Consider the following 27,689-nt stretch of genomic DNA (forward strand, 5'->3'; position numbering starts at 1 on the left):
AATGTATTGTGCATTCGCACTGGCCTTTCCCTTAAAAAAATGCAATGCAATAATGTTTATTAAAATCTTTAATTACCAAAATAAAAAGTTGTAACATTCCCAAATACAAATACCGGCTGTTGTACAGAGTCTGAAGGAAAGGGCGACATGCTCAGCCACTGTCACCGACCACATGACACGCCTTCAGACAGCACCATGGATTAGACTGAAGACTGCATTTAACAAGGAGGGGAGAAAACACGCCCATATTGGTTCACCTGGGGAGGTAGGTGTGTGTGCTAAATATTTTTAATACTTTTCCCCACGTGGCAAACCCAACAGTGCCAAGTCTTGCTGGTTTTTCCAAGCGTAGGGAACATTTAGAGTGAGACTCTCAAACACAAAGTTAATCTGATATTACACATTTGAAATCAAATAGAAAAAATATATCTGTACATCTCAGTGATATGGTTTTGTATAACTGTACCGCAAGTCACTTTTTTCATGTATAGTTAGTACCACAGCTGCCAGTAAACTCAAAGCTATATATATATATTTATGTATATATTTTATACTTTTTACAATGTGTAATAAATGGACAGAAAAACAACAATGTTACCAATTCCCTTCACGGTGCATAAGACAAAACAAATGGAAGACTACTGAGAAAAATCAAATTGACCGTCGTTTTAAAACAGTAAAAGAAAGTGAATTAGCACTACGGTTGTATTGTATGGTTGGGGGATCAATGAGGGGCTGAAACGGTGGCCATAGGGCGACGGCATATTGCTCCATGTGATGTGTCTTCTGAGGGCAGTGACCTGGAGACAGGGCCACCGAGTGTGGCACACCATCACTCAAAAGACCTTTAGGCTTTCACTGTTATGCAGGGATCACTAAAAATGAAACCAAGCACATAAATAATGCATCCCTTTACCATTCCCTCATCAGAATATATCCCATATTGAACAAAAAGAAAATTTACAAATGTTGAAACAAATGTAGGTATTGATACACTAGGTATCAATATTTTAATTATTTGCACTACCAATGTATTGGTAATGTAAATAATTAGCTTTCTGCAAACCCTGAAGGCTGGGGCGACTGCCATTGGTGCATCAAACTCTTAAGCATTGATGCCCCGGCTAAGGTCATTGGGTCATGGGTTGCGCTGGAATGATGGCATTGGTGAAACGAGCACAGAATGAGTACAAATCGGAAGGTGCTTTCCAGCATACCACTACCAACCGACCGTGGCCTGGACTGTCGGGACAAAAAGGGGTGATATTATGACACCAGGTGTGAGTGTGATTAGCCATTACAAGCCGTTTAAAATTATGCCCTTTTCTTTGTTTTAGTGACATCGCAAGTGGGAGAGTCCACCTAGATGTATGCTGGGTAGATAAGCACCATCTGCTTTAGTCCAGTGGGTAGGCTGGTACACCGATCTATCCAGCATACATCTAGGTGGACACCACTTCGATATAACTAAAATCACAGTAAAATACTGATTTTCAAACGGCTTGTAAGGGCTCATCCCACACCTGGTGGCATAACATAACCCCTTTAGGTATTTTTGGCACCTGGTTTAATTGCCCCTTCCAGGTCCTTTGTATTGTTAGAAGCCTGCAGTGCAGGTCAGCAGGGTTTCAGCTGTGATTCACATTAAGGTGTGCAGTGCTCCGGTTGCAGCAGGAAGTAGAGGACTGATCCGGTGGCTGTGGCTCAGTGGCATAGTGAAGAGCGGCATTCAAACAGACTGAGCTGGGCTGAGAACCACACATTCTTCATTCAAGTGGTTGTTATTTGTAGGATTATGATTTTAAACGAAATAACACATTCAGGAGCAAGCACATTTTCAATAGCAAGTTATCAATAGGGTTAGTTGACTCATTAAGGAGCAGACTCTACATTACTTCTCTTTGTGGATTCCTTCAATCAAAGTCCTAATTCTGAAACCAACATCGACATTACATCAGCTAAATCAATTCCATTTCCACCAACAATTTTCCATTATATTGATTATTATAAAAGTTATTATATATATATATATATTCTCAAATAAAGACAGATCTTCATCTTCGTCTCTCGACAGGGACCACAGACGCTCAGTGGACACACTCACACGCAGGAAACCAAACGTAAACCCGGCGGTTCAATCAGGGGCCGGGATGCTCTTCCCAGGAGGCCCTGCAGCGATGGCCGTACCTCCGAGGTGATGTGAGGAATGGCCCCGCTGTGAGGTGGAAGCTCAGGACTTGAAGACGTGCACGGCCCTAACCACGTACTGCCTGCAGATGGGACACTCGCTCATCCTCTTTCCGCACTTGGTGCACGTGACCATGTGACCGCACTCCAGCAACACGCAGTCGATCACGGCATCCATGCAGATACGGCACAGGTGGTCGTCTTGGCTGGACAGCCTGGCCTTGTCGACATCTGCAGGGGGGGAGAGAGAACAAACAACAGATGGGAGTTGGTTGGACGATATAGAAAAGCCTGATGAAGAGCAAGGTGAGGGAGGGTGTCATGAGGATGCTTTCATGGGGTGGCATGCCATCGCCATAGAGAGATAGAGCGAGCAGAGTTGTAGTTGGTATTTTCTCCGTGAACCTTATTCGCTCAGATGTGGATAGTTCAGCCTAACCAAAAGCCCCACTGCAGCAGAAAAAGGAATAGCATTTTCTTTGACTTCCATTACAACCACTTATTGTTCTTTGACTGATCTGTAAGTGAAGTAGTGAAGTGAAGAAGCTTCATTGTTAGGATCTGCATGGTAATGTGATTCTAAAGGTCTTCTATCTTATCAATGACTACATGAACTTTGTTGTGAGCAGGGGGAGATATCATTCAGGGACTTCTCAACTTCTGATGCAAAAGGAAAGTCAAAATGTAGACAGCTTGACGAAAAAAGATTTATTGTTACCATCCCGTCTTTCTCTGATCCCTATTAGCACTGTGATCAGCATCACTTGTTGATGTTGTTGTTGTTGTTTAGCACTTCCTCCAATATTGATTTAATGTTTAGCTTGTTCTCAGTTTGACCTCGGTCACTCGATAACAGCAGCTGCTAAACAACCAACAAGAGGTCAATGGCAAAAAGCGGCAACAATCATGGAAGGGCTTGACAGAGGAACAAAAGCTTCTGCTGGGATAGTGAATGAATGAAGGCCCTGTTCAGTGAGCGTGACGGCCAGGAGCGGTGATGGTCAGTGGAGGACGATGGGAGGGGGCCAATCACAGAGATGGACACACATGAAGACCAGCACGCAGTGAGCCTTTTGAGCCATAGTGCCTTACCTCCGAGGACACCATTGCAGATAGGAGGAGGGGGAGGCAACGCCACCACTAGTGGGTGGGACAGGTAAAGCAAGAGTCCAGGTTAGGTGGCGCTTTGGGATCAAGTGATCAACCAGTGTATAAAAGCGGTAGCATGTCTGTCATCCCTTCTCTGGTGTAGTCAGTATCAGTCATCCCTACACTGGTATACAGTGAGCATCAGTCAACCCTTCACTGGTGTAGTCAGTATCAGTCATCCCTACACTGGTGTAGTCAGTATCAGTCATCCCTAGTATGGTGTACACTGAGTATCAGTCAACCCTTCAGTGGTGTAGTCAGTATCAGCCATCCCTACACTGGTGTACAATGAGTATCAGTCATCCCATCACTGGTGTACAGTTAAGGTCAGGGAAGGGTTAAGAGATCAAGCATAGTCTCTAGTGTTTAGGCTTTTTGACCCCCGCTGAGATTCTGGGATGGAATGACAATCCTGGACAGCCATTTTTACATGGGATCTTTCTTTTATTCTTAATTTCGTTTGATTTAGCTTTTAATGCTCTCTACTTTGCTGCACTTCCCCGTTTTGGATTAATAAAGTGCAATCTTACAATGCATCTTATATTGATGACAGCAGGAATTTAATATAGCTATAATATAAAGAGGCCATCATTATTGCAAAGGTTAAAATATATGGTTCTATTTGAATAGAAAAAGGAAATGAAGTTTCCAAAGGAAATTAGAATAAAATTGATATATAATTATAGGATTTACAGTGCATGCTCATTAGGATCTACCGAACACACACCAAATATGTAGAACACAAGCTGCTTCTTACCTGCAGTCACAGCAGCACTCAGGTTGTCCACTGAAGAAATAGAAGATGGCTGTTAGCATTGTTCAAAATTGTAACACCAATGGGATATTATTAAGATATAAATAAATATGACTAATCTTGGAATTTATATATGTGTAATTGAGTCTTTACTAACTATGCTAATTAAATAATTACTGTTATCCAGGTAAGTATTGGGGTGCATATGATCAGTACAAAGCATGACATTTAAAAAAGGTACAATATGTAACAATCGTATTGTCCAAGATCCTAAAAGGGCCATGTTATGTCATCAAATATTGAGGAAACATGCTTTGTCTAAATATCGGCTTCTCTGACCACAATAGAACAGCCAGTAAGTTCTCGTCTGAAATGTCACTTCCCTGTTGGGCCGTTGGTTTTGGTTTGCCACATGAGCTGGTTTGCAAACAAATACATCAGCTGATCAACTTACAGTGTAGGACTGGCTGTCGCTCGTCATTGTCCAAATACAATAACTGCGCTCTTCTCAAAATATGATGTTGCACTCGGCTCACCTTCAGACTTTATTCGTACAGTCTCAACCTGGCAACCCGAGTGAGACCACTCTTTCCAGTATTGAGATTTGTGAATTTAGAGAGCAGTTCCCATTTGAAATGCTCTGGGTCAATATTACAGGTTGTACCTTTGAAAAAATAGTATTTAAGAAAATATATTTTTTCACGGTCTCTTAAGTCAACAAAAAAACAAAACACTCGCACAACCAGGGCCGAACGATATAGGGAAAAAAAATCGTATTGCGATATTGTCTTCTGCGATACGTATTGCGATATGACAAAAAAATAAAATTAAATAACAAAAATTCTTATATTTTTCCTTCATGGTAAAATGATTGGGGTGATATTGTAGCGTTTTATAGTCGTTATACAGAGCGTTATGTTGCCGAATTAAGTGGGGATGTTTTTTGTCGTTTTGCCTTTTGTTGTGGCAACAATTACAATGCACTCTGGACAAAGTACTGTTTTTTGGTCAACGTCGTCTTTTCTGTAACCAAAATGGTTCATACAACTGACGTTTTTCAATTTGGAAATAATTATTTTTGCTTGCTCATTTTGAAGCTTTGCTCCATGACTAGCGGGGGCTGTCTAAGACGTCTTTGGTTGTCAGATCGTAAATGATCAACATGATCGGAGGTTCGCTGTGCATCCAGAGCCTGCATGTCACTCCCTAGCAACGAACTGTATGCAAGAACCTTTACATCCGATTAAAAGTCTTATATCAGACTGATAGAGTTTGATACGAAAACTTTATATATCGTGCAGCGCCACACATAACAATGCATCCAAAACATGGTAGCACAGCACTGAGCCACAGGATGGGAGGACGGCAGCACCCACTTGATCTCCGGTTCTCCTCCGTCTCCCGGTGCAGACGGCTCACCCGCTCCACCAGCTCCCACTTCTCACAGCACCCAGAGTAGTTGACAAAGTTCCTGGACAGGATCTCTTTCAGCTGCCGGACCGACAGGCTCTCGATGTCCCGTGCCCCTGAGAGGTCAGACAGCGAGGCCCGGGCCCGCCTCCGCGCCTGGGGGGTCACCTGGGAGGGGGAGGGGCCCACACACCAACACGTGAGTCCTATGGAAGGTCTCTGCAGAGGCGGCGAGGCGCTCACCACCTTCCGCAAAAGACTCAGGACTCACTTATATAGAGTTCACCTAGACTCTGCATAGCCTCCCCCTTACCCCCTCCAACCCCTTATGCACTTATTGTATGTTGTACGCCCTGGTACTTAATGTATGCACTTATTGTAGGTTGTACATCCTTGCATTTAAAAATAGTACTTAGCATTGAGTAGCATCTTATCCTAGCTATCTTTGTTGTAAACAGGGAAAGGGTTAACCTTGCAATTCGAAGTGCGTGGCACTTGGTTCTATGAACATCCTTACTGTACCAACAGCGATATATTGTCGTTTCTCTTTCTTCTGACAAATGTACTTATTGTAAATCGCTTTAGATGAAAGCATCTGCTAAATGCCCTTAATGTAAAACAATGGGGCTGCTCATCATGTTTCCCTGTTGAACACACTTTGTACTGAACATGGCACTCTTCTTGATTTACACTTCCTCAAGAAGGATCGTAAAAGTAGACTGATAAAATCAATGAATCACCTCATGAGTGGGGACACTTGGGGTAGGGTCCAAGTTGAGGAGGGAGACAGACGTGGCATCGCCGTTGCCCTGCACATACAACATACAAAAACAAACGCACCTTAAGATGAGTGTGCTGTATGCAATGCTGCACCACAATCCGAAACAAATGCAACAAAACGCTAATGGGTAGTACGTAAGGCTGCACAATAATCCGAAACAAACGCACCAAAGCGCTAGTGGGATGTACGTTTTGCTGCACCAAAATCCGAAACAAACACACTTAAACTCAAGTGAGAAGTATATAATTCTGCACAATAATCAGAAACAAACGCATCCCCCTGCGCTTTTAAGAACGGTAAAAAAACGGTATTTAAAAAGCTCCTCCCACTATCTAATGTTTCCTGCCTGCGACGAGGCAATGCTCCATAGTAGGGCTGCTCACCTGGCTGCTCACCTGGTTGCTGTCGGAGCTGTCCCCCCTGCCGAGCGGCCCCTCCCCGGGGGGGGCGGGGAGGGCCGCCGGCTCCGACGCCGACGGGGCGACCGAGGCCGGCGGCGCAGGGGGCGAGCGAGGGCGGAGGCCGGCGGTGTGGGGGTGGTCCTCGTGGGGGGGCTCCGCGCGGTCCGCCTCGTGCTGGTGGACGTCCTCCCCCTCGGAGCGGCGGTGGCAGAGCACCAGGTCCACCAGGTCCTCCTTCTCGCGGCAGGTGTCCGTTGGGATGTCGCGCAGCAACAGGTACTGCCGCAGGTCCTTCACGCGCAGCCGCATGAGCCGCGGCCGCTGGAAGGCAGTGGCCCTCAGCAGGCTGCAGGTGGCGCACGCGCGCAGGCCCTCCTGGAGCAGCGAGCACAGCGAGCAGAAGCACTTCTTGCAGTCGCGGCAGACGTGCTGGTGTGCGTGATGATGGGGGAGACACAGTGAAGCATGAACTGATTGAGGTAGACAGTTCAGAAGGTGCATGACCGATGCAGATCATGCATGAACTTAACAGTGATCATGGAGCTAAAAACATGGCCATAGTCAATCTATGAGGCTTCCCCAAAAGTATTTGGTGAAGCACTTCTTGCAGTCGCACTCGCAACAGACCTGCTGGTGACGATATAAGGGGGGGGGGGAAGAGAGAGAGAGAGAGAGAGAGAGAGAGAGAGAGAGAGAGAGAGAGAGAGAGAGAGAGAGAGAGAGAGCCGATTGAGGTAAAGATAGTGTGCGGATTAAGTGCCGGTTTAGAAGTTACATGACTGATGCGTTCTATGAACTTAACCGTTGTCACATAGCTAAAAACATGGCCATAGTCCATTTTTTGAGGACAAAACACGAGTATTTGGGGAAGCACTTCAGTGTCATCACAGTTACAGCCTTTTTTCAATCCTCCACATCTGCTCTTTCCTCCAAAGAGGTGGAGTCAGAGAGACAGATGTCTTCTAAGTGACAAACCTCAAAGGAACCTGCTCATGCTCTCTGAAATGAACAGACAAACATGCTCCCATAGCATGCAAGCTATATCATATGCATGCATGCATGCATGCATGCATGCATGCCATGGGAGCAGGATTGAGGTCCAGAGCTTGGAGTTGACACCTTGTAAGCTTCAGGCTTCAAGAAGAGCAGTTTCACTCCACCGACACTCACTATGACCAGAGTGGGGTGTTTCTGCATCAACTTATATTGGCCGGCCAGCATCACAAACAAGTATTCCATTTTATTTGAGGCTTCAAGTTGTCCTCGCCAGTACGGGACTGATGACGTAATAGTGCTTGTTACGAAAGCATCAGAGACCCCATAGAATAACATCAGTAACCGGAAAAGCCAAATAATACCACTGTCATTTCCAATAACATCATGTTCAAGAGAACTATGCTAATACTTTGAAACATGGGCTGCATCTTTACACATGCATAACATTCATTAGATCTATGGCTGGCTGGGTTAAGTGGAGGATTCTATATTTAAACTCTGAATGTGTCCTCATTAAGGTATTTTGACCAGAATTCTAGTGTACAACAAATGAAGTAAATGCTTTAACAATTAATATGATACGAAGTCCAACAGCCTTCAATGGTGTCCAGCCACCTTACCTTGCGTCTGAAGACAGAAAAGGTCTGGCCACAGGCTTTGCACACAAGACTTTGGGTCCCCGAGGCGGTCGGCGGATACGTAGAGTATCCCGCACTGGGTGCGAAGCGAAAGGGTCCAGCACCAGCTCCAAAGCCTGGCTGCTGGCCTCTCACTGCCCCCGTGCCCATGACCTCATTCAGCAGACCACAGCATGAAGCCCACATGGACGAGGCCCCAGCCTGACGAACACAAAACAAAAACCGTCATGTGTTTGGTGGGGCTTGTGTGTTCGAGTTCTTTCGTGCTCCACTCAAAGGCAGATTCTTGCGATCCAAAAACAGCAGCACTATCTGAAATATTAATAGGCCGATCTGTGGTGTCTTGAATGTAACAGGCACCAACGACTGTACGAAAATTGAATATTTATTGAAAAAGGGTTGACATTTTCCCAGTGCAGAAGTAAAATACATGCAAAAAATATGTAATATATAATGTAATATGTAATGTAAATTGAACAGCCCCTAGACACATCAAGGCCAATATAGTTTAAACAAATGCCTGTACGACGCACAGTCTGTCCAGCTCATGTGTATTATGTATGCGTTCACTAGCAATCATACAGTAAAAAAAAAAACTGTATTAACAAGATTATCTCTGGTAAATGCAATGCAAACATCCTCCATGATATCTGCATGTAGCTATGAAGAGTCTTGGCCAAACCAACAATAATAAATTAATGTATTTACATGATCACATACAACCATTTATGTCTATTAAGCGGTGTTTATCTACCTGTGTGTATCTAGTTATTGGGTATTCAAGAGTCAGTAATCCCACCGTCAGCTTAACCTGCCGACCTAACAACATTAGAGGAGCTGCGGGAGCTGACGGCTGCTAGCTAACAGGACAACACGTATCGGACTAGCGGGGGTTGAGCTCACACAGACGGAACATAATAATAAATACAGAAGCGGACCTTCATCGCAGCTCCAGTGTGTGGCCTGAGGGAGGGCAGACGGACGGTCCGGTCATTGCGACAAGTTGCACTTTCGAGCTAGCCAAGCCTTCTCCTTCTTCTCGGTCCACGGACCCATCGGGACGCGCAGGTCCACACTATGCTGGTGCGCAGTGTTGCCAGATTGGTCCAGATATCCCGCCCAGTCTGGCAACACTGGCTGCAGTGGGCTGCAACCACTGTGTCCAGTGTTGCCAGAAGGGAAATCTGGCCCAATCTGGCAACACCGCCTCTGGTGCGGCTGACGATGACGTAGTGTTGTGAATCCACCAACGGCAACGCATTGCGGAAGAGATGCGCAGAGGAGGCCAGAGCAGAGCTGCGTTTTTCACGCGCAACTTTCATTTACCCACAACTATTACTTTTTACATATTGCTGAATCAATGAACATTCGTATCGTAAGAAGCTAAACGGCCGGCTAACACGGCATACGGAAGTCTCAAAATGTATTTTAATTGGAGATAGGGTTGTTTTAACACCACCTCTCGGGTGCTCTCAAGTCAAATATGCTCAGCTCATCAAGTGTTCTCCATTATAATCACATTCATTATAATAACATATTTTAGGACAATTACTGAATATATTAAAGTGGAGAGGGGAAGGGAACAAGATGGATCATCAAATATACAATATATGTTCACATCAAACATATGTAGATATATAAAAATATAGATATAAAATATAGATATACATACAGATATATTTATATATTAGCTTATCAAAGATTTTGATTGTAAATGTATTGCGTGTTTTTTATTGTTATTATTTGAGTTTTGATATCTACATACTAAACAATACTTTTTTACTGTATTGTATGTTATGTTTGTGACTGTTGGCCGTGCACCTAAAAATACAATTAAATAAATCTAAAATCAATCAAATGTACATTTATATTAAATGTAATTGAACGTACATATCATGCATGATATCTTATATGCATGTTTGAATTGGTAGATGGCATATCGAGTGTTCTGCGCTCGATTGGTCGGGCTTCCGGAATGTGTGACGTATTTCAAAATGGACCGGAGGTTTTTTTTATCACATGAAATACAATGACACGGGCAAAGTAGTTGGCCTCGTATGCAGATGTATGTATGTACTTGTATGTAGATGTATTATTACATATTTTTATCCAGGTCCTTTCAATGCAAGTGGTTAAGCTTGCTGGAGCTGGTTGATGGCCAACTAGTATCTCAAGGCTGCAAACCAGATTATCTGTCATCAGATATTCGCACATCAATATTTCGTTTTATGCCAAAGAACGAGTCACTTTTAAACAATGGCAAGCGTACACGAGAGTTTATATTTCAACCCCATGATGACAAATGGTGTAGTTCACGCCAATGTGTTCGGTATTAAAGACTGGGTGACGCCGTACAAAATCTCCGTCCTTTCCTTGCTGTACGAGATGACAACTTCCAAGATCGCTCTGCAAGAAAAAAGACGGCTCAACAAACTGATTTTGCCCTTACAACAGGTACACTGCACACAGTAGGTGATATGCAAGTATTCAAAAATACTACAATGGTTCTCGTTACCTGAGTCTTTGTTTTTTTCGTTTTGGGATCATCATTAGGGTCCAGACCTGCAACTTGGACAGTTCCTTAAAACTGTCGAGGATTGTTGCCCTCAAACTGCATTCGCTGTAAAAATCAGGTAACGTTAATGTTCTCATGTAGGTGTCTCAGCTTTTGTCTTCCATCTGCTGTTTGCAGTGTGACATATGTTTTTACATTTCATCAAAGGTTGAATGAGATGGCTGATGGAGAACTTAAAGACATGGAGTTCTTCTTCACAACCCTACCTAATCCGACATTTGACTCTGAGGCATATAAAACAAGTGTTGTCGGTAAGTTTAGCATGCATCCTTATTTGAAATGCCTCTTTAGACTCGTCTTTGTCTTTATTCCTAAAACGACCAAGTCTTCCTCTTTCCTAGGTCTGTTTATTAGACACATGCTCCTAGCCTACAACAAGCTTTCCTTTAGCCAGGTGTACAAACTATACAAGTCCCTGCAGCACTACTATCACGTTTACGACGCCAAGCCAGTCGATGGGCAGATGGGGGTGCCGACGTTTGTCGCCGATGACTCGGATATGGACCTCACCAGTACTGAAGTAACCATTGGGGACAAGATGGAGAGGGAGTTGGACTCCCCTCTGCTTATATCAGAGCTTCGGTTAGTGATGCTTTTCATTATCAAGTTTAACATGGGCGTGACTTGATGTGACCTAAGTTATGCAAGTGTGGAGCTGAACCAAAGCTAGGAGAGTCTAAGCAGAGGTACTGTTAAATTATGGTTTAAAGTGTACATGTTGGTTGTTTGGTTAACGAGGACTTTTTGCGTTAGAAATGAAGATCCAGTCAGCAGAGGTCCCCTCTCACAGAAACAAGCGGAATACTTTCTTGCCAAACAGGTGAGTAAGATCATGGAGGGATACAACTTTGGTTTTAACGGTGGGCTTATAAATGAGAGGGGGTGTAGGACGGACCTTCAGTTTGGGCGGGACAACCTTATGGCAGGGGTGGCTGTGATTGGGCAGATCGGTTTTGACACAAAAAAAATAAACTTGAGATGGGCGTCTTGAGGGACCAATGGCTGGCTGCAAACAGAAGTAAGGGATCTAACCTGGTAAAAGCAACGCGTTGGGTCAGACTAGAGGAAGCCTATATCAGGGGTAAATAGTAAACTGCAGTTTATGAAAAACCTTCCTCCTCCAAGGCATACCTCCTGAAGAACGATGACAACAAAGCCCTGAGGCCTGCCAAGCTCCAGGAGGAGCTCAACAACATGCTAAAGTTCAACCCCGACTTCGCTGAGGCGGTGAGACTCTGTTCCGATCCACTGACCCACCCACCTCAGTTTAACACGCGTCGTTCAGGAGTTGCTGTTCTAGGTTTTTTTCGTCACATTTTATTATGAATGAACAGACTACTTTGCTGCATTAATTGGCGGCATTATCTTTTTGTTTTCTTTGTAGCATTAACTGGATTTTGAGACTGTTAACATATACATTCTTGAATGAAGATTGTATAAGTAGTAATATTTTAAAAATAAAGTATTAATAAAGGCATACCCTCTGTAACTGCACAGAGACTCAGCACATGATACGGTGATAAATCTTTCACTATGTCTTTAGTTCATCCTCCATTTCTTCCTCATCTTATGGCCCCCCAGCACTACCTGAACTACCTGAACAGCATGCGGGTCCAGGACATTTACATCTCCACCCACAGCCTGCTGCACTACTTCGACCGCCTCATCCTGTCCGGCAGCGAGGGCAAGAGCAACGGGGACGAGGGCTACGGGCGCAGTCTTCGCTACGCCGCGCTCAATCTGGCCAGCCTCCACTGCCGCTTCGGCCACTAGTGAGTACAAAGGGGTTCGACTCTTTGACGCGGGTTCAATCCCCAATGTCCACAGCCTAACCTTAAACGATCCTTCAGCAAGAGTTCTAATCCCTACTTGCTTTTGAATGACAGGATTCTGAATTCACTTTGGATGAACGTTTCTGCTTAAGGACTAAATGGTCATGTTTAGTCACTGTGTAGTTTAAAGTGGGTCCCTTATTCACCCTCGACCCCTCTTTTATGGGCATTTAGTCAACTGGCTGACCTTGCTCTGCAAGAGGCTATCCGCATCGCCCAGGAGTCCAACGACCACGTGTGTCTTCAGCATTGCCTGGTAAAAAACAACAACAATATCCGTTATTATCCGTTATAAAATCTCAGTCAGGTTTTTCCGGTTCTGTGGTGGTTCTTCTTCACACGTCTTTGTGTTTCGCTCCATTCTTCAGAGCTGGCTCTACACGCTGGAGCAGATGAAGGGGTCCGACAGCTCGGTGCTGACAGAGGACTCGGTGAAGATGGCCGCCCACTTCTGCCTGCCGGTAGGAAGTGAGGGTCCTGACGGGAGGGAGTTAGTGGATCTGTAGCTCAACAGATGCTGTCCTGCTGTGTGTACACCTTTCTTAAAGCAGTGTGCTGTTTTGAAAATGGAGGTGGGAGGGATTGTCTGAATGGTCGATGACTTAAAGGTCCTTGCCGTTGTTTTAATGCTTTATTTAAACCGAAATACTTTCAAAAGCATCTCCATTAGCATCACGGCACAATGCAAACCCTCTAGATTTAATAACATTGAATTTTCTGAAAGTATTAGGCGGGCAAAATGAAACGGTGGGTGGTCATAGACATTTTCAGTGTTGCAGACTGAATAATAATCCCTACTCATGTCTGGATTGCAACGAAGAACAGAACAAACATCCCATGTTGTTCTGCAAATGCTGTATGTAGTTAATTAAGGTAGAGTGAAGACATTAAACAATCGCTAGCTGCTATGCTAACTAAAGATATGATAATGAATATTTCGCCTAATTCGCTTATTATTCGCTTTATATTTTTCTCTTAATGAGGTTTTCCAACATTATTTGGAGTTCCCCTAGCCTGCCTATGGTACCCCAGTAGCTAGAAATGGCGTTAAGTGTAAAACTAGCACTAGGTATCCTGCTCCACCTTTGAAAAATGAAAGCTCAGATGCTCTGATTTCGAATTTCACCCCATATGTCGTCTTAAGGGGCCAAGTTACCTCCCATTTCTCTGCCTTGCCCGCCCAGAGATTTTGGCCCGCCAATTAGACAATGCGCTACGAAAGTTTGTGTGCGTGCGTGCGTGCGTGTGTGTGTGAGAATACACACACTATAACACGTGTTATACAGTACACTTCTTTGTTATTTGGATAACCGTTCTGCTGTTGGTGTTATGCCGCATAACCAGGGTTCTCTGACGTCTCTGGTATTTCCTCATGAGACTCGTAATGGGGGTTATCTCAGCCATGGTTGGGAATGAATTTGGAGAAAGGAACTTTGGCTTTGACTCCCTGGAGAACATGAACCGCGACAGGGAGGAGAAGGGGATTGTAGCCTGCGATTGTCTCCCGCCGGAGCCCCGATGCCCGGTGCCTCAGCAGCAGGCAGTGAGGCTACAATCCTTTCTCCTCCATGTCGCGGTTCAGTCTACTTCAGATTCATGTGGAAGTGGAAGAACCAGAGACATCGGAGAACCCGACGCAGTCGTTTGAGATTCATAATATCGTCTGGAGGCGCACACAGCTTTTGGCCGTGATAATATGCATCATATGATATAGATATCTATGCATGATAAGATATTATTTAGATATAGAGCTCCAGGACTGCCGCCGGAGCACCCTGAGTGTTCTAGAATACTTTACGGAACACTGCCAAAAGCTGTGTGCGCCTCGACATTGCAATGCATCCACTGTAAACACGAGCACATGGTACCGTGGCCACAAGCTGCTCAGGGCCACACCACCACCCTCCACCTTGACTTGCCTCTAAAAAACGTCACGTTTGCGGAAAGCTCATTGTGGGACTGGCTCGTAGTGGCTGTAATTCGGCACCAAGGCTGCATTTCTTGACCGTCTTCAAGTACTTATTAGGAACCCACTAACGGCTATATAAAAGCATTCATAAAGTAGCATGACATGGGACCTTTAATTTCTTTCTCAATCTGGCCACGTTTCACTGCCAAATGTTTGGGGTTTGTTTTGGTTTATTACCTTTTTAGCAGCGTCCACCACAAATCATTTTGGTTAGAATGGACATGTGTTTACTGAAGTGGACCTGTACAGTCCAAATATTGTGTGTTAGGGAGTTGGCAGATGAAGTTTGTTGAATAGGTCAATATTCATTGGAGGGTTTGTTGGGATGGGGTGTAGTCACTTTTAGTGCTTACCACACACATTATTTTGGGTACACATCTTGGAAACACAACTGTGGTACATCAGAATGTACAGATGTAGGATAGTGTTAATGTGGATTCTGGTGGCAGGGACCTTGAAGATCATTTGGCTGAGCGGTCAGAGTGTTCATCATACAAACCCGGGGTTGTCTGCTTGGCAAGAAGAGGTCATTCATCCATGTCTTGCTGTAGTTTTACAAAAACCTGTTGTGGAGGTGGGGCGGCGTCTGGCCTGCAGGGGGAGCATGGAGCACCGGGTCCGCTGGGGTGATAGAGAGAGCGTCTTCCTTCTCTCTCTCTCAACCCCTGACTGAAAGACAAGCAGGCACATAAATACACACTTCCTGATTGGGTCAAATTGCAGACACCTGTCCGCAATCAGACCCCTTCACCCCAGCGGACCCGGTGCTCCATACTCCCCCTGCAGGCCAGACGCCGCCCCACCTCCACATACCCCCACCGCCCGACACAGGCCGGGGACCCATCCGGCCGTAAACCTACTCCACCTTGAACTGGTAAAGACCGAGCGGAGTGGAGAACGCAGTTTTTTTCTCGGGCTGCTGGAGACAACGGAATCTGCCAGTAGCGCTTCGTGCAGTCCAGGGTCGTATAATACGTGGCCATGCCAAGCCGGTCCACTGACTCGTCGATCCAAGGCATTGGTTAGGCATCGAACTTTGACACCGCATTCACCCTACGGTAGTCGACACAGAACCGGACAGACCCGTCCAGCTTCCCCACCAGCACGACGGGACTGCACCAGTCACTGTGGAACTCCTCGACGACGCCCAACTCTAACATTGCAGCCAATTCGCGCCGTACCACGTCTTGCTTGTTGACGGGCAGCCTGTAGGGACGTGTCCGCACCGTTAACCCGGGTTGCGTCTCGATGTTGTGAGTTATTAACGGGGTGCGACCAGGCAGGGGCGAAAAGACATCGGCGAACTGGAGCTGCAGACTGCCCACGTCAGCCGCCTGACTCCCCGGCAGATCCTCTCCTCGGCCGACCGGAGGGACAGGCCCCGGAGTAGGGACTTCCGGTCCGAACTCCTCTCCCTCCGGTAGTGTCGTGGCGAACGCGACCGGGACCACATCAATCCACCTTTTGAGCAGATTGATGTGGTAGATCTGTCGGGAGTCGCCCCGGTCCGGCCGCACTACCTCGTAATCCACGTTCCCGACTCGCCTTGTGACCACAAAGGGACCTTGCCACTTCGCGAGTAATTTGGTGCTAGAGGTGGGCAGCAGAACGAGGACCTTTTCCCCCAGTGTAAGATTGCGTAATCTAGTCCCCTTGTCGTACAGGCGTTTCTGATTCTCCTGGGCTTGGTGCAAATGCTCACGTGACATTACCCCGAGTGAGTGGAGCTTTGCACGCAAGTCAATGACGTACTGGATTCCGTTTTTACTGTCGCTGGACCCCTCCTTCCAGTTTTCTTTAATGAGGTCCAGGACGCCCCTGGGCCTGCGCCCATGGAGCAACTCGAACGGGGAAAACCCTGTGGAAGCCTGAGGAACTTCCCGCACCGCAAACAACAGAGGGTCTAGGCATTGATGCCAATTTCGAGCATCCTCCAGTACAAACTTCCGGATCATGGACTTTAACGTCCGGTTAAACCTCTCACACAAGCCGTCCGTGGCTGGGTGATAGACGCTCGTGCGGATGGCCTTGACCTTCAACAACCCGTAAAGTTCCTTCATCGTGCGTGACATGAAATTGGTGCCTTGGTCAGTGAGAATCTCTTTTGGGATTCCCACCCGCGATATGACATGAAACAACGCCTGCGCAACACTCTTCGCAGAGATATTGCGCAACGGAATTGCTTCCGGGTATCGGGTTTGTAGTCGATCAGGACCAACACAAATCGATACCCCTGTACGGGACGTTGTAATGGCCCGATAATGTCCATGCCCACGCGATTGAATGGGGCCTCCACCAGGGGAAGGGGCCGCAAGGGAGCCCTGGGGATGGCGGGGGGATTCCCCAACTGGCACTCGGGGCAGGAGGCGCACCACCTACGCACTTCCGCCCGAATCCCCGGCCAATAGAATCGAGCCATTATCCGGTTTAGTGTCTTCTCGTACCCCAAATGGCCCGCCATTGGGTTGTAATGCGCCGCCTGGAAAATCATTTCCCGGCGGCTCCTGGGTACCAGCAACTGGGTAACAATCTCCTCACTCTCGGTGTCACGACCCACCCGATAAAGCCTATCCCTAATGACCACAAAGTGTGGGTGAGTCAGCACTGCGTCTGGCTGTACCCTCGAACCATCAATAGCAATCACTTGGTCGAAGGCTGAGCGTAAAGTAGCGTCACGGGACTGCTCGAGGGGGAAATCGTCCACCGGTGGGAATCTCGGCGCTCAGACCTCGGGTTGAGAACCTCCCGCCTCCTCCCCCGATTCCTGATCAGCGTCGGACACCCTTGCATCGGCGCAGAACACAGCGCATGACCTACATGTCCCTATCTGTCGTGTCCGCACCCCCGTAGACTCGCTAACCGCCCCTGGAAACCCAGCCCAATCTAACCCTAGAATCAGGGGGTGCGTGAGGCTCGAACTAACCGCCGCCTTGACTCTATGCGTTTTCCCCCCATAACGAAATTCGATAGGGACCAAGGGATACGTGTGAACATCCCCGTGTATTAGGGATGGGCACGAGTAGTAAATTCCAAACTCGAGTGATCAAAGGAATTCCTCGAGGATCAATCGAGTACTCGTTTAACCAAATCTATTTTTAGAATGCAACGCATCTGCAGCAGGAATAGGCCTGATGATGAACGGCGATATTACCAACCAAACATGTAATGCTTATTCTCCATCAAAACAGTCAGAGTTATCAGAGTATTCATTATTTATTTTTGCAAACGTTCAAAACACATTTTCCTTACAAAAATAAATATGCGTCTCACAATTTAAATCACGTCGAACCAAGGCCTGTAACAGTTTAAAAAAAAAAAAAAACGAAACAGGTAGCCTAATCATTGCAAATAATTTAAAGCTGCCAATAAAACGGCAGCAATTGGACTATGGAAATACTCAGCGTTGTGATCTTCTCTACACGGCCGGGATTACAGCTGCGTCTTGCGGCGGTGAATATAGCCGACACACTCGGTTGCTGCGGGTCTGCTTTCCCGAACTCACCGTTGTGTTTCAGGAGCATATGTTGCCGCATAGTACTTTCTGGGAGCTCGATTTCGCTTGGCATATTTTACATTTCACCTTATGATCCATTTCTTTAAAGTATTTCAATTCTTCGCTGCGCTTTGCTTTAACCGCCATCTCTTAACTTTTTGAATTCTGGCGTGCCTGCACACGGCACGGAACGCGCCACACAGAAATGATTACATTTCATTCGCTTTGTGCCCACGGCATGCGTTAGTGGCGCCGACAGAAAATTGATACATTTGCTTCAGAAAACTTTGTTTGTGTGTGTATGTGCAAACTCGAATTTGCCTGTCCACCAACAGAGTTCATTTGTAACGAGGAGTACTCGAGTAATCGATTCCTCACGCCCATCCCTACCGTGTATACATCTCACCGAAACGCTCGATGCCTCTATCGATGCCTCGGATCGCACCAGGCGCTGATGGATCATGGTCTGCATACACCCCGAATCCAACAGCGCCTGGTACGTACCCCGCTGTACCCTCACCGGGATACGGTACGCCTCGCCGGGACCGTGGGGAAGAACCGGGGCACCGGTGACGCGGACGACCTGGCCCACCTCCATCAACGGACAGTCCCGCTGAAGGTGGCCCGGCCGTCTGCACCGCCAACACGCCTCCCCTGCCGTCTGAGTGCCCGTCTGCGGACGGGGTGGGAAGGTGCACTATGTGCCTGCTCCGGACTGGGACCCCCCCCCATCTCGCCCTCGGCCCCGGGGTGGGCCTGTCCCGCTGCAGAGCTGCTGCACCGGTCCGCGGGCTCGGCGGTCGTCGGTCCGACAGAGGGGGAGCCAGGTGGCCCTCCGATGTTGACGGCCGCCGGGAGGCTCCCGGGCTGTTGGTACCGGACCCAGGTTGATGTTCTGGTCGGAAGCCCCTCGACGAACCTCTCCAGGGCCACCTGCTCCACTATCTCCTCCGGTGTGTTTTTTTCCGGGCCCAGCCACCTCCTCGCCTGGTCCCGCAGCTGCTGGGCGTAGGTGAAGGGCCGGTCGCCGTCGTTGAAGGCCAGGGCCCGGAACCGGCGGCGTTGTTCCTCCGGGTTAAGGCCCAACCGGTCCCGGATAGCCCTGGCTGTCCTTCTGGGCCGCCGCTGGTAGGCTGTGGGCCACGAGCTGGGCCTCTCCCGTCAGCAGCGGCAGGAGACGGTGGGCCCACTCCTGCGGCGGCCACTCGGAGACCTCGGCTACCCCCCGGAAGGTCTCCAGGAAGGCCTCTGGGTCGTCGGCCTCCCCCATCTTGGAGACATATATATGTCGCCACGGTCGGGTTACCCCGCCGCGTTCTCCGGAGCCGAGTAGCTCCCGCATGGCCTCCCGGTCGGTGGCCAAGGAGCGGGCCAGCTCCACCAGGACCTCGTTCTGGGCCAGCTGCAGCTGGGTCTGACGCTCCGCTGTTTGTGCCAGGTGTCCGAGGACACTGGCCAATGACGATGGATCCATAATTGACTCCGCCCCACATTGGGCTCCAGTGTAACGGGTTCACCGGAGTCAGGACACATTTCTTTGTGGAAATGGAGCGAACTCCCGTTTATTTCCACTTCGGGTTAAACAAACAAAGTCACACAAACAAAAGGACAACGGTCAATGTTCAATCCGTCCATCTCATGGTCTTACGACGCTCTCTCTGCCTCGCAGAGAGCGTCTTCCTTCTCTCTCTCTCAACCCCTGACTGAAAGACAAGCAGGCACATAAATACACACTTCCTGATTGGGTCAGATTGCAGACACCTGTCCGCAATCAGACCCCATCACCCCAGCGGACCCGGTGCTCCATACTCCCCCTGCAGGCCAGACGCCGCCCTACCTCCACACCTGTGTTTTACTTTCTCGGTTCAATAGAAAAGCAGAATGACCACTAGCCACAATGGGGGATTCCTTATGAGTATTAACACCTTGTTACCCTTAAACGGTACGCTCATAGCCCCATATTGCAATTAATCCACAGTTTGAAGTTGTATTTGGCACTGCTTTCTCAGCATCCCTGCACAGTAAGATATATACTAAAATATGTTGCATGAAGCGCAACAATGAAATATGAATGCACCCATTTCAAATTGTTAAAAGATTGTCAATGTATTGGTCCCACTATCAATCATGGAATCCGACATTCTCGCTCTCCCTCTCTCCAACACACTGACAACAGACCATCTGTGCATATCCCCTCCTCTCCGTGCTCATTCTGAACCACAACATGGCCATGCGTGGGAGGAAGGATTGATGTAAGCTTTTCCCTGCAGAGAAGACGGCTGAGCAAATTCATTAATATAATCAATCCTGAGTTTCCAACATCCATATAACGGATGTTTGAAATTCCACAAATTTCTATCAAATATGTGGTCTGAATCTCAATGAGTTCTTCTTGAGAGCACATTTTAAACTAAAAAGTATAGCATATTGTACCTTTCAATCCACATCCACACACTTCCTTTACTACCAATGTGAATACACAGTGTTAGTTCACATGAAACAAATAATTGCACTGTTAGTATGTGCTCATCAGTCCACCCCGCTCATTAACTGCTCTCTCTTCTCCAGTACTTGGCCTCTCTGGGCATCCAGTCGCTGGTCCAGCAGGGGGCGGTCCAGGGCAAGTCAGCCCACGAGCTGATGGACGCGCTGAAGGACACGGACATCCTGCACTGGAAGCACAGTCTTTCGGAGCTCATCGAGATCAGCCTGGCGCAGACCATCTCCATATGGAGGATGTACGGCAAGAGGTCGGTACTGCCCCGCCCTCCTTCCCATGCCCCGCCCTCCTTCCCATGCCCCGCCCTACCTCCCTCCTTCCCAAGCCCTGCCTCCCCCCATACTATCTCTCCCTCCCGTGCTATCCCTCCCTCCCATGCTGTCCCTCCGATGCCTTCAATTGGTTGAGCCCACGACTCACATCTCAAAGCTGTTTAACAAGCCTCTCTTTGGATGTGGAAACGTTACTACTGCAATTACTCGGATGCTACTTCTACTACCGCCTCTCATTGTATTCATGAACATGGTTACATAGTTGTGTGCAAGCGTGCCTAGTGTCCAAGTCCCAATTCAGATGTCGTTTCTAATGCAACATTATGATAAGTTACTTTTACTTTAGTTAGTTGTATGCTTATGTCAGTGGTGATTTCTCTAAGATTGCAAGGGAAGCTCAGCTTCCCCTAAAATTAAAAAATTGAATGGACAAATATATACTGTTATGTTAACATTGCATTGCGTTAGAACACGTACATCTTGAAGACGAGTTCGTTCAGGAACAGCTGCTTATCGCAGGTTGACTGACTAAATTTCCTTCTCATACATTCCCGTAGTGTCACAGTGCATTCGCCTGTTGAAGCTCAGCGTTCATCCACTTCAATGGGCCCGCAACACCTTTTTTGAAGGATAAAACGTCGCCGGAGCTCTCTTTAGTCCACAGCTCAGTCCCATCGCAGATTTTGTAAGCGAGTCAAAGGCAAACTGAAACCTATTTCTTGATATTTGCTTGGCGAAACTGCTCGACAATTTTCATCATACATTTCATACACTTATACACACAATTACTTGTTTCAGTTTAACAGAATTCCCAAATGTCCTTGTTTGAGTTTAATATCGTTTCGGTAGTTCGGCCATCACTTTGATTCAGGCCGCCTGAGGTATGAACTTCGAGTCCTGTATCAGATCAGGACTTGCAGGGTGAGTGCTCTGTGGTTTCTTGGTGTTTCTTAAAAACACAGTTGGACAGTGCAATGCCTCAGCTTTACAAACTGATATCATAAGTGGCAACAATTGGAGCTACATCTGCAGGGGTAGAAAGGAGCTTCTCCTGTTTAAAGCGGCTCAAGTCCTACACCCACAATGGGCCAATGCCATTTAAGAATGCTGGCCAATGAGAGGCGATTGGTCAAGTCAAGACAGCTAGTTTCTAGTAGTTTGTATGACAGAGTCACAGCATTTCCTTGAAAGGATGGGGAGCAGAATTTACCTATAAATAAATTGACAATTTATAGGATGTAGGCCGAAAATGAGCTTCCCCTCTTTGACGGACCAGCAGCCGCCATTGTTATATGTATATAATGTAATATGTTTGATAGCAGACAAATGATGAACCTCCCTGTCTAAATGCACGTGCATGGAGGAGCCACCAGAGTGTGCCACGTGTTGGTACGGTGGTGGCCGTGTCCATGGGGTACTGATCTCAGCTCTGCTGTTTTCCTCTGCAGCACCATGGCCCAGCAGCAGGCCCAGCTGCTTCTCAACATGAGCAGTCTGGAGCCCGTTAACTTCGGCGTCACGCAGAACAACACGGAGGCCTTCGCCGTGGCTCTCTGCCACCTGGCTGAGCTGCACGCTGAGCAGGTCTCTCTCTCTCTCTCTCTCTCTCTCTCTCTCTCTCTCTCTCTCTCTCTCTCTCTCTCTCTCTCTCTCTCTCTCTCTCTCTCTCTCTCTCTCTCTCTCTCTCTCTCTCTCTCTCTCTCTCTCTCTCTCTCTCTCTCTCTCTCTCTCTCTCTCTCTCTCTCTCTCTCTCTCTCTCTCTCTCTTTCCCCCCCCCATTAGTGCAGCTATAAAGGAAATGGAAATAAATGAATCAGGCTCTCTCATGTATGGGCTTGTTGAGGGAGTGGGTGGAATCTCATATCTTATCAATGTTTTTGTTGGTTGTATTGTTTATGTTGCAGGGCCTCTATGGGGGCACCACAGAGATCTTCAAGCACCTCAAGGAGCAGTTTCCTCCACACACGCAACACGCCAAAGTAAGTGGCGCAACACAGACGAACCAAACAGGATCACAGTTGGGCTGAGCCAGCTGAATACAGGCTCAACGGGGGGTTTGGATTTCGCCAAGCGAAACAACCCACCTTTTAGTTCAGACTAGGGATGGGCGTGAGGAATGGATTACTCGAGTACTCGTTCCTCGTTACAAATGAACTCGGTTTTGCATATACACACACAAACAAAGTTTTCTAAAGCAAATGTATCAATTTTCTGTGCGGCGCCACTAACGCATGCCGTGGGCACAAAGAAAATTAAATGTATCAAATTTCTGTGGCGCTAGCCGTGCCGTGTGCAGGCACGCCAGAATTCAAAAAGTTAAGAGATGGCGGTTAAAGCAACGCTGAGTATTTCCATGGTCCATTTGCTGCCGTTTATTTGCAGCTTTAAATTATTTGCAATTGTTAGGCTACTTGTTTCGTTTTTGTTTGTTTAAACCGTTACAGGCCTTGGTTCGACGTGATTTAAATTGTGAGACGCCTATTAATTTTTGTAAGGAAAATGTGTTTTGAACGTTTGCAAAAATAAATAATGAATACTCTGATAACTCTGACTGTTTTGATGGAGAATAAGCATTACATGTTTGGTTGGTAATATTGCCGTTCATCATCAGGCCTATTCCTGCTGCAGATGCGTTGCATTCTAAAAATAGATTCGATTAAACGAGTACTCGATTGATCCTCGAGGAATTCCTTCGATCACTCGAGTTTGAAATTTACTACTCGTGCCCATCCCTAGTTCAGACTAAAAACTGGATCCCTTTAGTAAAATCCACTTTTGTTCTGTGGTTTCTCCTTTGTGTTCTCCTCTCAGCTCTGGATGCTGTGTGACCTGAAGATCCAGTTTGAGAAGCACATGAACGACGGGAAGTACCACCTGGCCCAGCCTCTGGTCCCCGCCATCAGGGCCCAGAACAAGACAGAGGGTCTCTACAGGTACCCCAACCCCCCCCCCCCACACACACACACCTGTCTGGCGTGGCTGTTCCTCCATCTGTTCACAGTGTGCAGCCTGACCAACCACCCCACCCCACAGGAAGGCCCAGGTGTTGAAGTCGCTCAGCCGCACCACGGAGGCGTACCGCATCCTGCAGAAGCTCCAGGTGCACTGTGAGAAGACCAGGTGCACCGAGACCATCATCAGGTAGGAGGAAGAGGGCCGCGGGGTCTGGGGCGATATGCAGCGGGAAGTCCTCATGTTCTTTTAGGTGTGTGTGTGTGTGTGGGGGTGTGTGTGTGTGTGAGACTAGGCAACATGTATTTTATCAGGTAGATCTTGGTGGATTTCGTTACATTATTTGTTACCATTAATATGGTTTATTTAATATTTGACATCTTTATTAGGATGCGTGTGTGCGTATTAGTATGTTTGTGTGTGTGTGTGTATATTGGTATGGTTGTGTGTGTATATGGGTGTGGGTGTGTGTAGTAACATCTTGGGTTGGCTGGGACCTGTGTCTCCTCCAGGGTCCTGCTCTCCACGGCGGAGCTCCACTGGGAGTCCTCAGACTTCTCCACAGGGCTTCCCCTGCTGCTGCAGGCCCTGACCCTGTCCCGCAAGCACCACCTCCAGGCCTTGGCTTCCAGGACCCTCCTCCACCTGGCCTTCACCCAGGTCTGCACCCCCACAGCAACCAACACAATAACATGCACAGTGTTATCGGTGCAAGTGGTTCAGATATAAATGTATACAATGCAAACTATCACTTTTCATGGATGCAGAGATGAAAGAGCAGAAGGTGGAATGTGAATCTCCCTCCCCCCCCTAATGTGCTGTTCCTGCATCTGTCCGGTCTCCCCTCCCCAGCTGATGTTGGGGGTCCCTGAGCAGGCGCTCAGCGTCCTCCACGAGGCCCTGGAGCCCATCCTGGCCCACGGCGGCATCATGGACAAAGGGCGCGCGCTGATGCTGGCAGCCCGTTGTCAGATGGCCCTGGTCGCCACGCGGCCCAACGGACGAGAGCAAGCAGGTGAGGACCGCCCCCTCCCCCTGCACCCCGCCCAGCATCCGCTCTTGTTTCACAACAGTTTTATTGAAGGGTCCAATGTGTAGGATCCGGTAGCAGCTAGCGGAATGGGCTTATGGCAACCAACTGAGAAACTCTCAGAACTCGCGTTCCAAAGGCCACGGTAGCCTGGGCTGGCCTGTATTGTGGCAGGCACTGGTAGGAATTTCCATTTTGCAAAAGAAACATTTTATTTGAATCGCACCAAGGGGGATTTTCTAGCTTGCAAATAGATCAGTTTAATCAATCACAATCAGGTATCTTTTGCATAGTCACCAGTGATATTGTACATGTTGTAGGACATAGCGGAGGTGGCAGCCTGTTCACGTTTTTCGACACGAAGACCTGACTGCATCCATTGTGGTAAACTACATTCAGAGACCTGTCGGATCAGATCGCTATCTGTGTATTGTTCATTCATCTTGATTGCAATCGGCGTAAGTGTTGACTTTCATGGCGGTGCTCGAATAGAAGTTGATGAAAGGAAGGTGTCATCAACAGTTTTGGGCAAATTACTTAAAAAAAGTAATCAGTTACAGTAACTAGTTACTTCTCTGAGTTACTTTTTTTCACTAAAAAAGTAACTCAATTAGTTACTCGTACAAATTATAAAAGTAACTTGTTACTGTGTAAAGTAACTATTGCATTACTTTCAAGTACATTTTTAAATGATCAAATGTGTCAAATAACTACCTCTGATTGGCTTACCTTGACAAGTTAATCTACCCAATCGTTATCATTAATGCGATTGTCTCGTGCCCACTAACCAAGGAAGAACAGTAAAGAGAGAGAGAGAGATCTAGTGGGTCTGGGGAAAAAAACGCTTAAATTATAGTATACTCATATATATATATATATATATATATATATTTCATAATAGTATTTACGTTAAATGACTCTGTAAAATTTTCAAAGACTGGTGTGGGGAACTCCTCGCAGTTTGCATGGTCTAATAATCATATATGATTATGATAAAAAACAAAATGGAAAATCACAATGATTATGATGAAAAAAAGGGTAATGACGAAAAACCAAAACCTCACACACATCGTCATCATAATGATTCTGACAATTTGTTACCCATGTTGAACCCTGTTTTCTGTAATGGTTGTCTCTCATTGATAAAACTTGGTCAAGTCTGATAGAGTCTGTCGCGCTTTTACTGCGAACCTTGCAGGTTTCCTCGCGAGTGCGTTTCCTCAACGCATGGGTAGACACAGCCTAAGCCGGATGTTTCTAGTATGCAAAACTGGTTCCTCCTGATTTCTCACACTCTGATGGCACTCTTCCTCTTCCTCCTGTCAAAACCAGCCGTGGCCATCCACACTCTGGACGAGGCCGCCTCCTACTTCTCCACCCTCAACTGTAAGGAGCGGCTGCGGGACGTCCGCTACCTGCAGGCGCGTCTCCACAGCTCGCTGGGGCAGACCGCCCAGCGCAACCGCTGCGCCATGCTCTTCCACCTCCTGGACCGCGAGCTGCAGACCCCCAGGGCGCCCACCGACATGAGGCTCTGACCCCCGGCTGCGAAGACCGCACCCTTTGCATCTGTGGACTAAAAGATAGAATGTATCTGCCGAGCCCGTGGATCGTTTCTTTGCGAGGATTGAATGGTTTTTTGTGACTAAAACGTATACGATTCAATACACGGCTTATGAATTTATGTATTGTTTCATCTCCATTTGTGTTACACTAGTACACTACCTTAAGTGCTTCAGTCTATTTCCAACCCGGTATTTGCGTATAGGACCGCTAGATGGAGATCTTGTCCTATCTTCCTCAGCTCCGTGTTTTCTTACACTCTGGTTAATGTTGCTTAGTACACAGTGTTCACGTTAGCCGGCTATAGCCGGACATTGGCCGATTGCACGCACGCATGGCCGGTATAATAAAATGTAAGCTGCCCACATGTCCGAGAAAAAAAGAAAGAAGTTCGCATTTATGTATGAATTAATCAGTAGCATATGAAAACCAGTAGCGGTTCCTGGCAGATCTCACCAGGGAGGCAAACACGAACGTGCATTCATGAACGTGCGCAGTGCACCCGCACATGCATACGCATGTCACTCAGTGGCCACGCAATTGAACGCTGATTGGCTGTCATCACGCGAAATTCGCATCAAAGTTTAAATATTTCAACTCGAGCAAATTTGCCGCGGCACAAATCCTCGTGAGCGCGCTCGCCTGTGCACGGCGAAAGTGTGGCGCGACAAATCAAAACTTGGCGGCGGTTTTCTCTCGCGAAAAATTCGGCCGATACGCGTCTCGCCAGTACAATCCCCGTGTCCAGTGTTCCTGCGGAACGAGGCTTTTCTCTCCAAAACAGGATTAAAACATCTATCAGAAACCGCCTAGCTAAGGAAAAGGTGACGAGGCTGATGCGCATATCGAGCCTTGGGCCGGGGTTGAAAGACTTCAACTTTTCGCAAGCAGCGGAGCACTTCCATGCCATGAAGTTGAATGGCTGTTATGTTTTTTTGCCTAGGCTAATTTAATAAATGGCATTTATTGAAGCGACTTAGTTTGCGTCGTTTGTCGTTTAAATGTGGACTTTGTGATTATTTAATTATTAGTGAATAACGTCCAGAAGATATCCCAAATGTCCGTTATTCTAGAATAGTGTCGGACATTTTTTCCGCCCAAGAAAAAGTCTAGCGTGAACCCTCTTAGTACCACCCCAGCTGACCCTCTGGACCCACAGTCAGTATCCTCCCCTCCCAGCCCGTAAT

At 47.2% G+C, this 27,689-nt stretch overlaps 2 protein-coding genes across 4 annotated transcripts; one reads left to right on the forward strand and one right to left on the reverse strand.

The window, feature by feature from the left end:
- Positions 1-50: 50 nt before the first annotated feature.
- On the reverse strand, positions 51-9,493 carry rnf34a (ring finger protein 34a). Of its 3 annotated transcripts, none has more exons than XM_030358057.1 (8): positions 9,255-9,493; positions 8,299-8,517; positions 6,677-7,111; positions 6,241-6,309; positions 5,467-5,668; positions 4,094-4,123; positions 3,280-3,327; positions 51-2,418 (listed from the first exon to the last, which is right to left on the reverse strand). In XM_030358057.1, exons 1-8 carry the CDS (start codon positions 9,258-9,260, stop codon positions 2,231-2,233), a joined length of 1,197 nt encoding a protein of 398 aa, XP_030213917.1. In that variant the 5' UTR covers positions 9,261-9,493; the 3' UTR covers positions 51-2,230. The 3 variants fall into 3 exon arrangements, with proteins under 3 accessions (XP_030213917.1, XP_030213916.1, XP_030213918.1); XM_030358056.1 differs by having other exon boundaries at positions 6,665-7,111; XM_030358058.1 differs by lacking the exon at positions 3,280-3,327 and having other exon boundaries at positions 6,665-7,111.
- A 797-nt stretch (positions 9,494-10,290) lies between these two features.
- On the forward strand, positions 10,291-27,473 carry anapc5 (anaphase promoting complex subunit 5). Its single transcript, XM_030359267.1, has 17 exons — positions 10,291-10,770; positions 10,870-10,949; positions 11,039-11,142; positions 11,233-11,473; positions 11,645-11,711; positions 12,017-12,118; positions 12,473-12,663; positions 12,898-12,979; positions 13,092-13,184; positions 20,754-20,935; positions 22,406-22,541; positions 22,862-22,936; positions 23,769-23,890; positions 23,991-24,098; positions 24,422-24,569; positions 24,762-24,924; positions 26,272-27,473. Exons 1-17 carry the CDS (start codon positions 10,573-10,575, stop codon positions 26,475-26,477), a joined length of 2,298 nt encoding a protein of 765 aa, XP_030215127.1. The 5' UTR covers positions 10,291-10,572; the 3' UTR covers positions 26,478-27,473.
- The last annotated feature ends 216 nt before the right edge of the window (positions 27,474-27,689 follow it).

This window comes from Gadus morhua, chromosome 6 (assembly GCF_902167405.1).
Source record: "Gadus morhua chromosome 6, gadMor3.0, whole genome shotgun sequence".
In the NCBI taxonomy this organism is placed as follows: domain Eukaryota; kingdom Metazoa; phylum Chordata; class Actinopteri; order Gadiformes; family Gadidae; genus Gadus; species Gadus morhua.

What these genes read in the sequence shown, in the direction of transcription:
- rnf34a (XM_030358056.1), bottom strand. An exon ending in TTTCTGTCTTCAGACGCAAG is followed by an intron (nt 7,112 to 8,298) that starts GTAAGGTGGCTG and finishes CACGCACACCAG; the next exon opens with CACGTCTGCCGCGACTGCAA. An exon ending in CTGCAATGGTGTCCTCGGAG is followed by an intron (nt 2,419 to 3,279) that starts GTAAGGCACTAT and finishes CCCCCCCTGCAG; the next exon opens with ATGTCGACAAGGCCAGGCTG.
- anapc5 (XM_030359267.1), top strand. Translation starts at nt 10,573, where the DNA reads ATGGCAAGCGTACACGAGAGTTTATATTTCAACCCCATGATGACAAAT. An exon ending in TGTGTCTTCAGCATTGCCTG is followed by an intron (nt 12,980 to 13,091) that starts GTAAAAAACAAC and finishes TCCATTCTTCAG; the next exon opens with AGCTGGCTCTACACGCTGGA. An exon ending in CAACGGACGAGAGCAAGCAG is followed by an intron (nt 24,925 to 26,271) that starts GTGAGGACCGCC and finishes TGTCAAAACCAG; the next exon opens with CCGTGGCCATCCACACTCTG.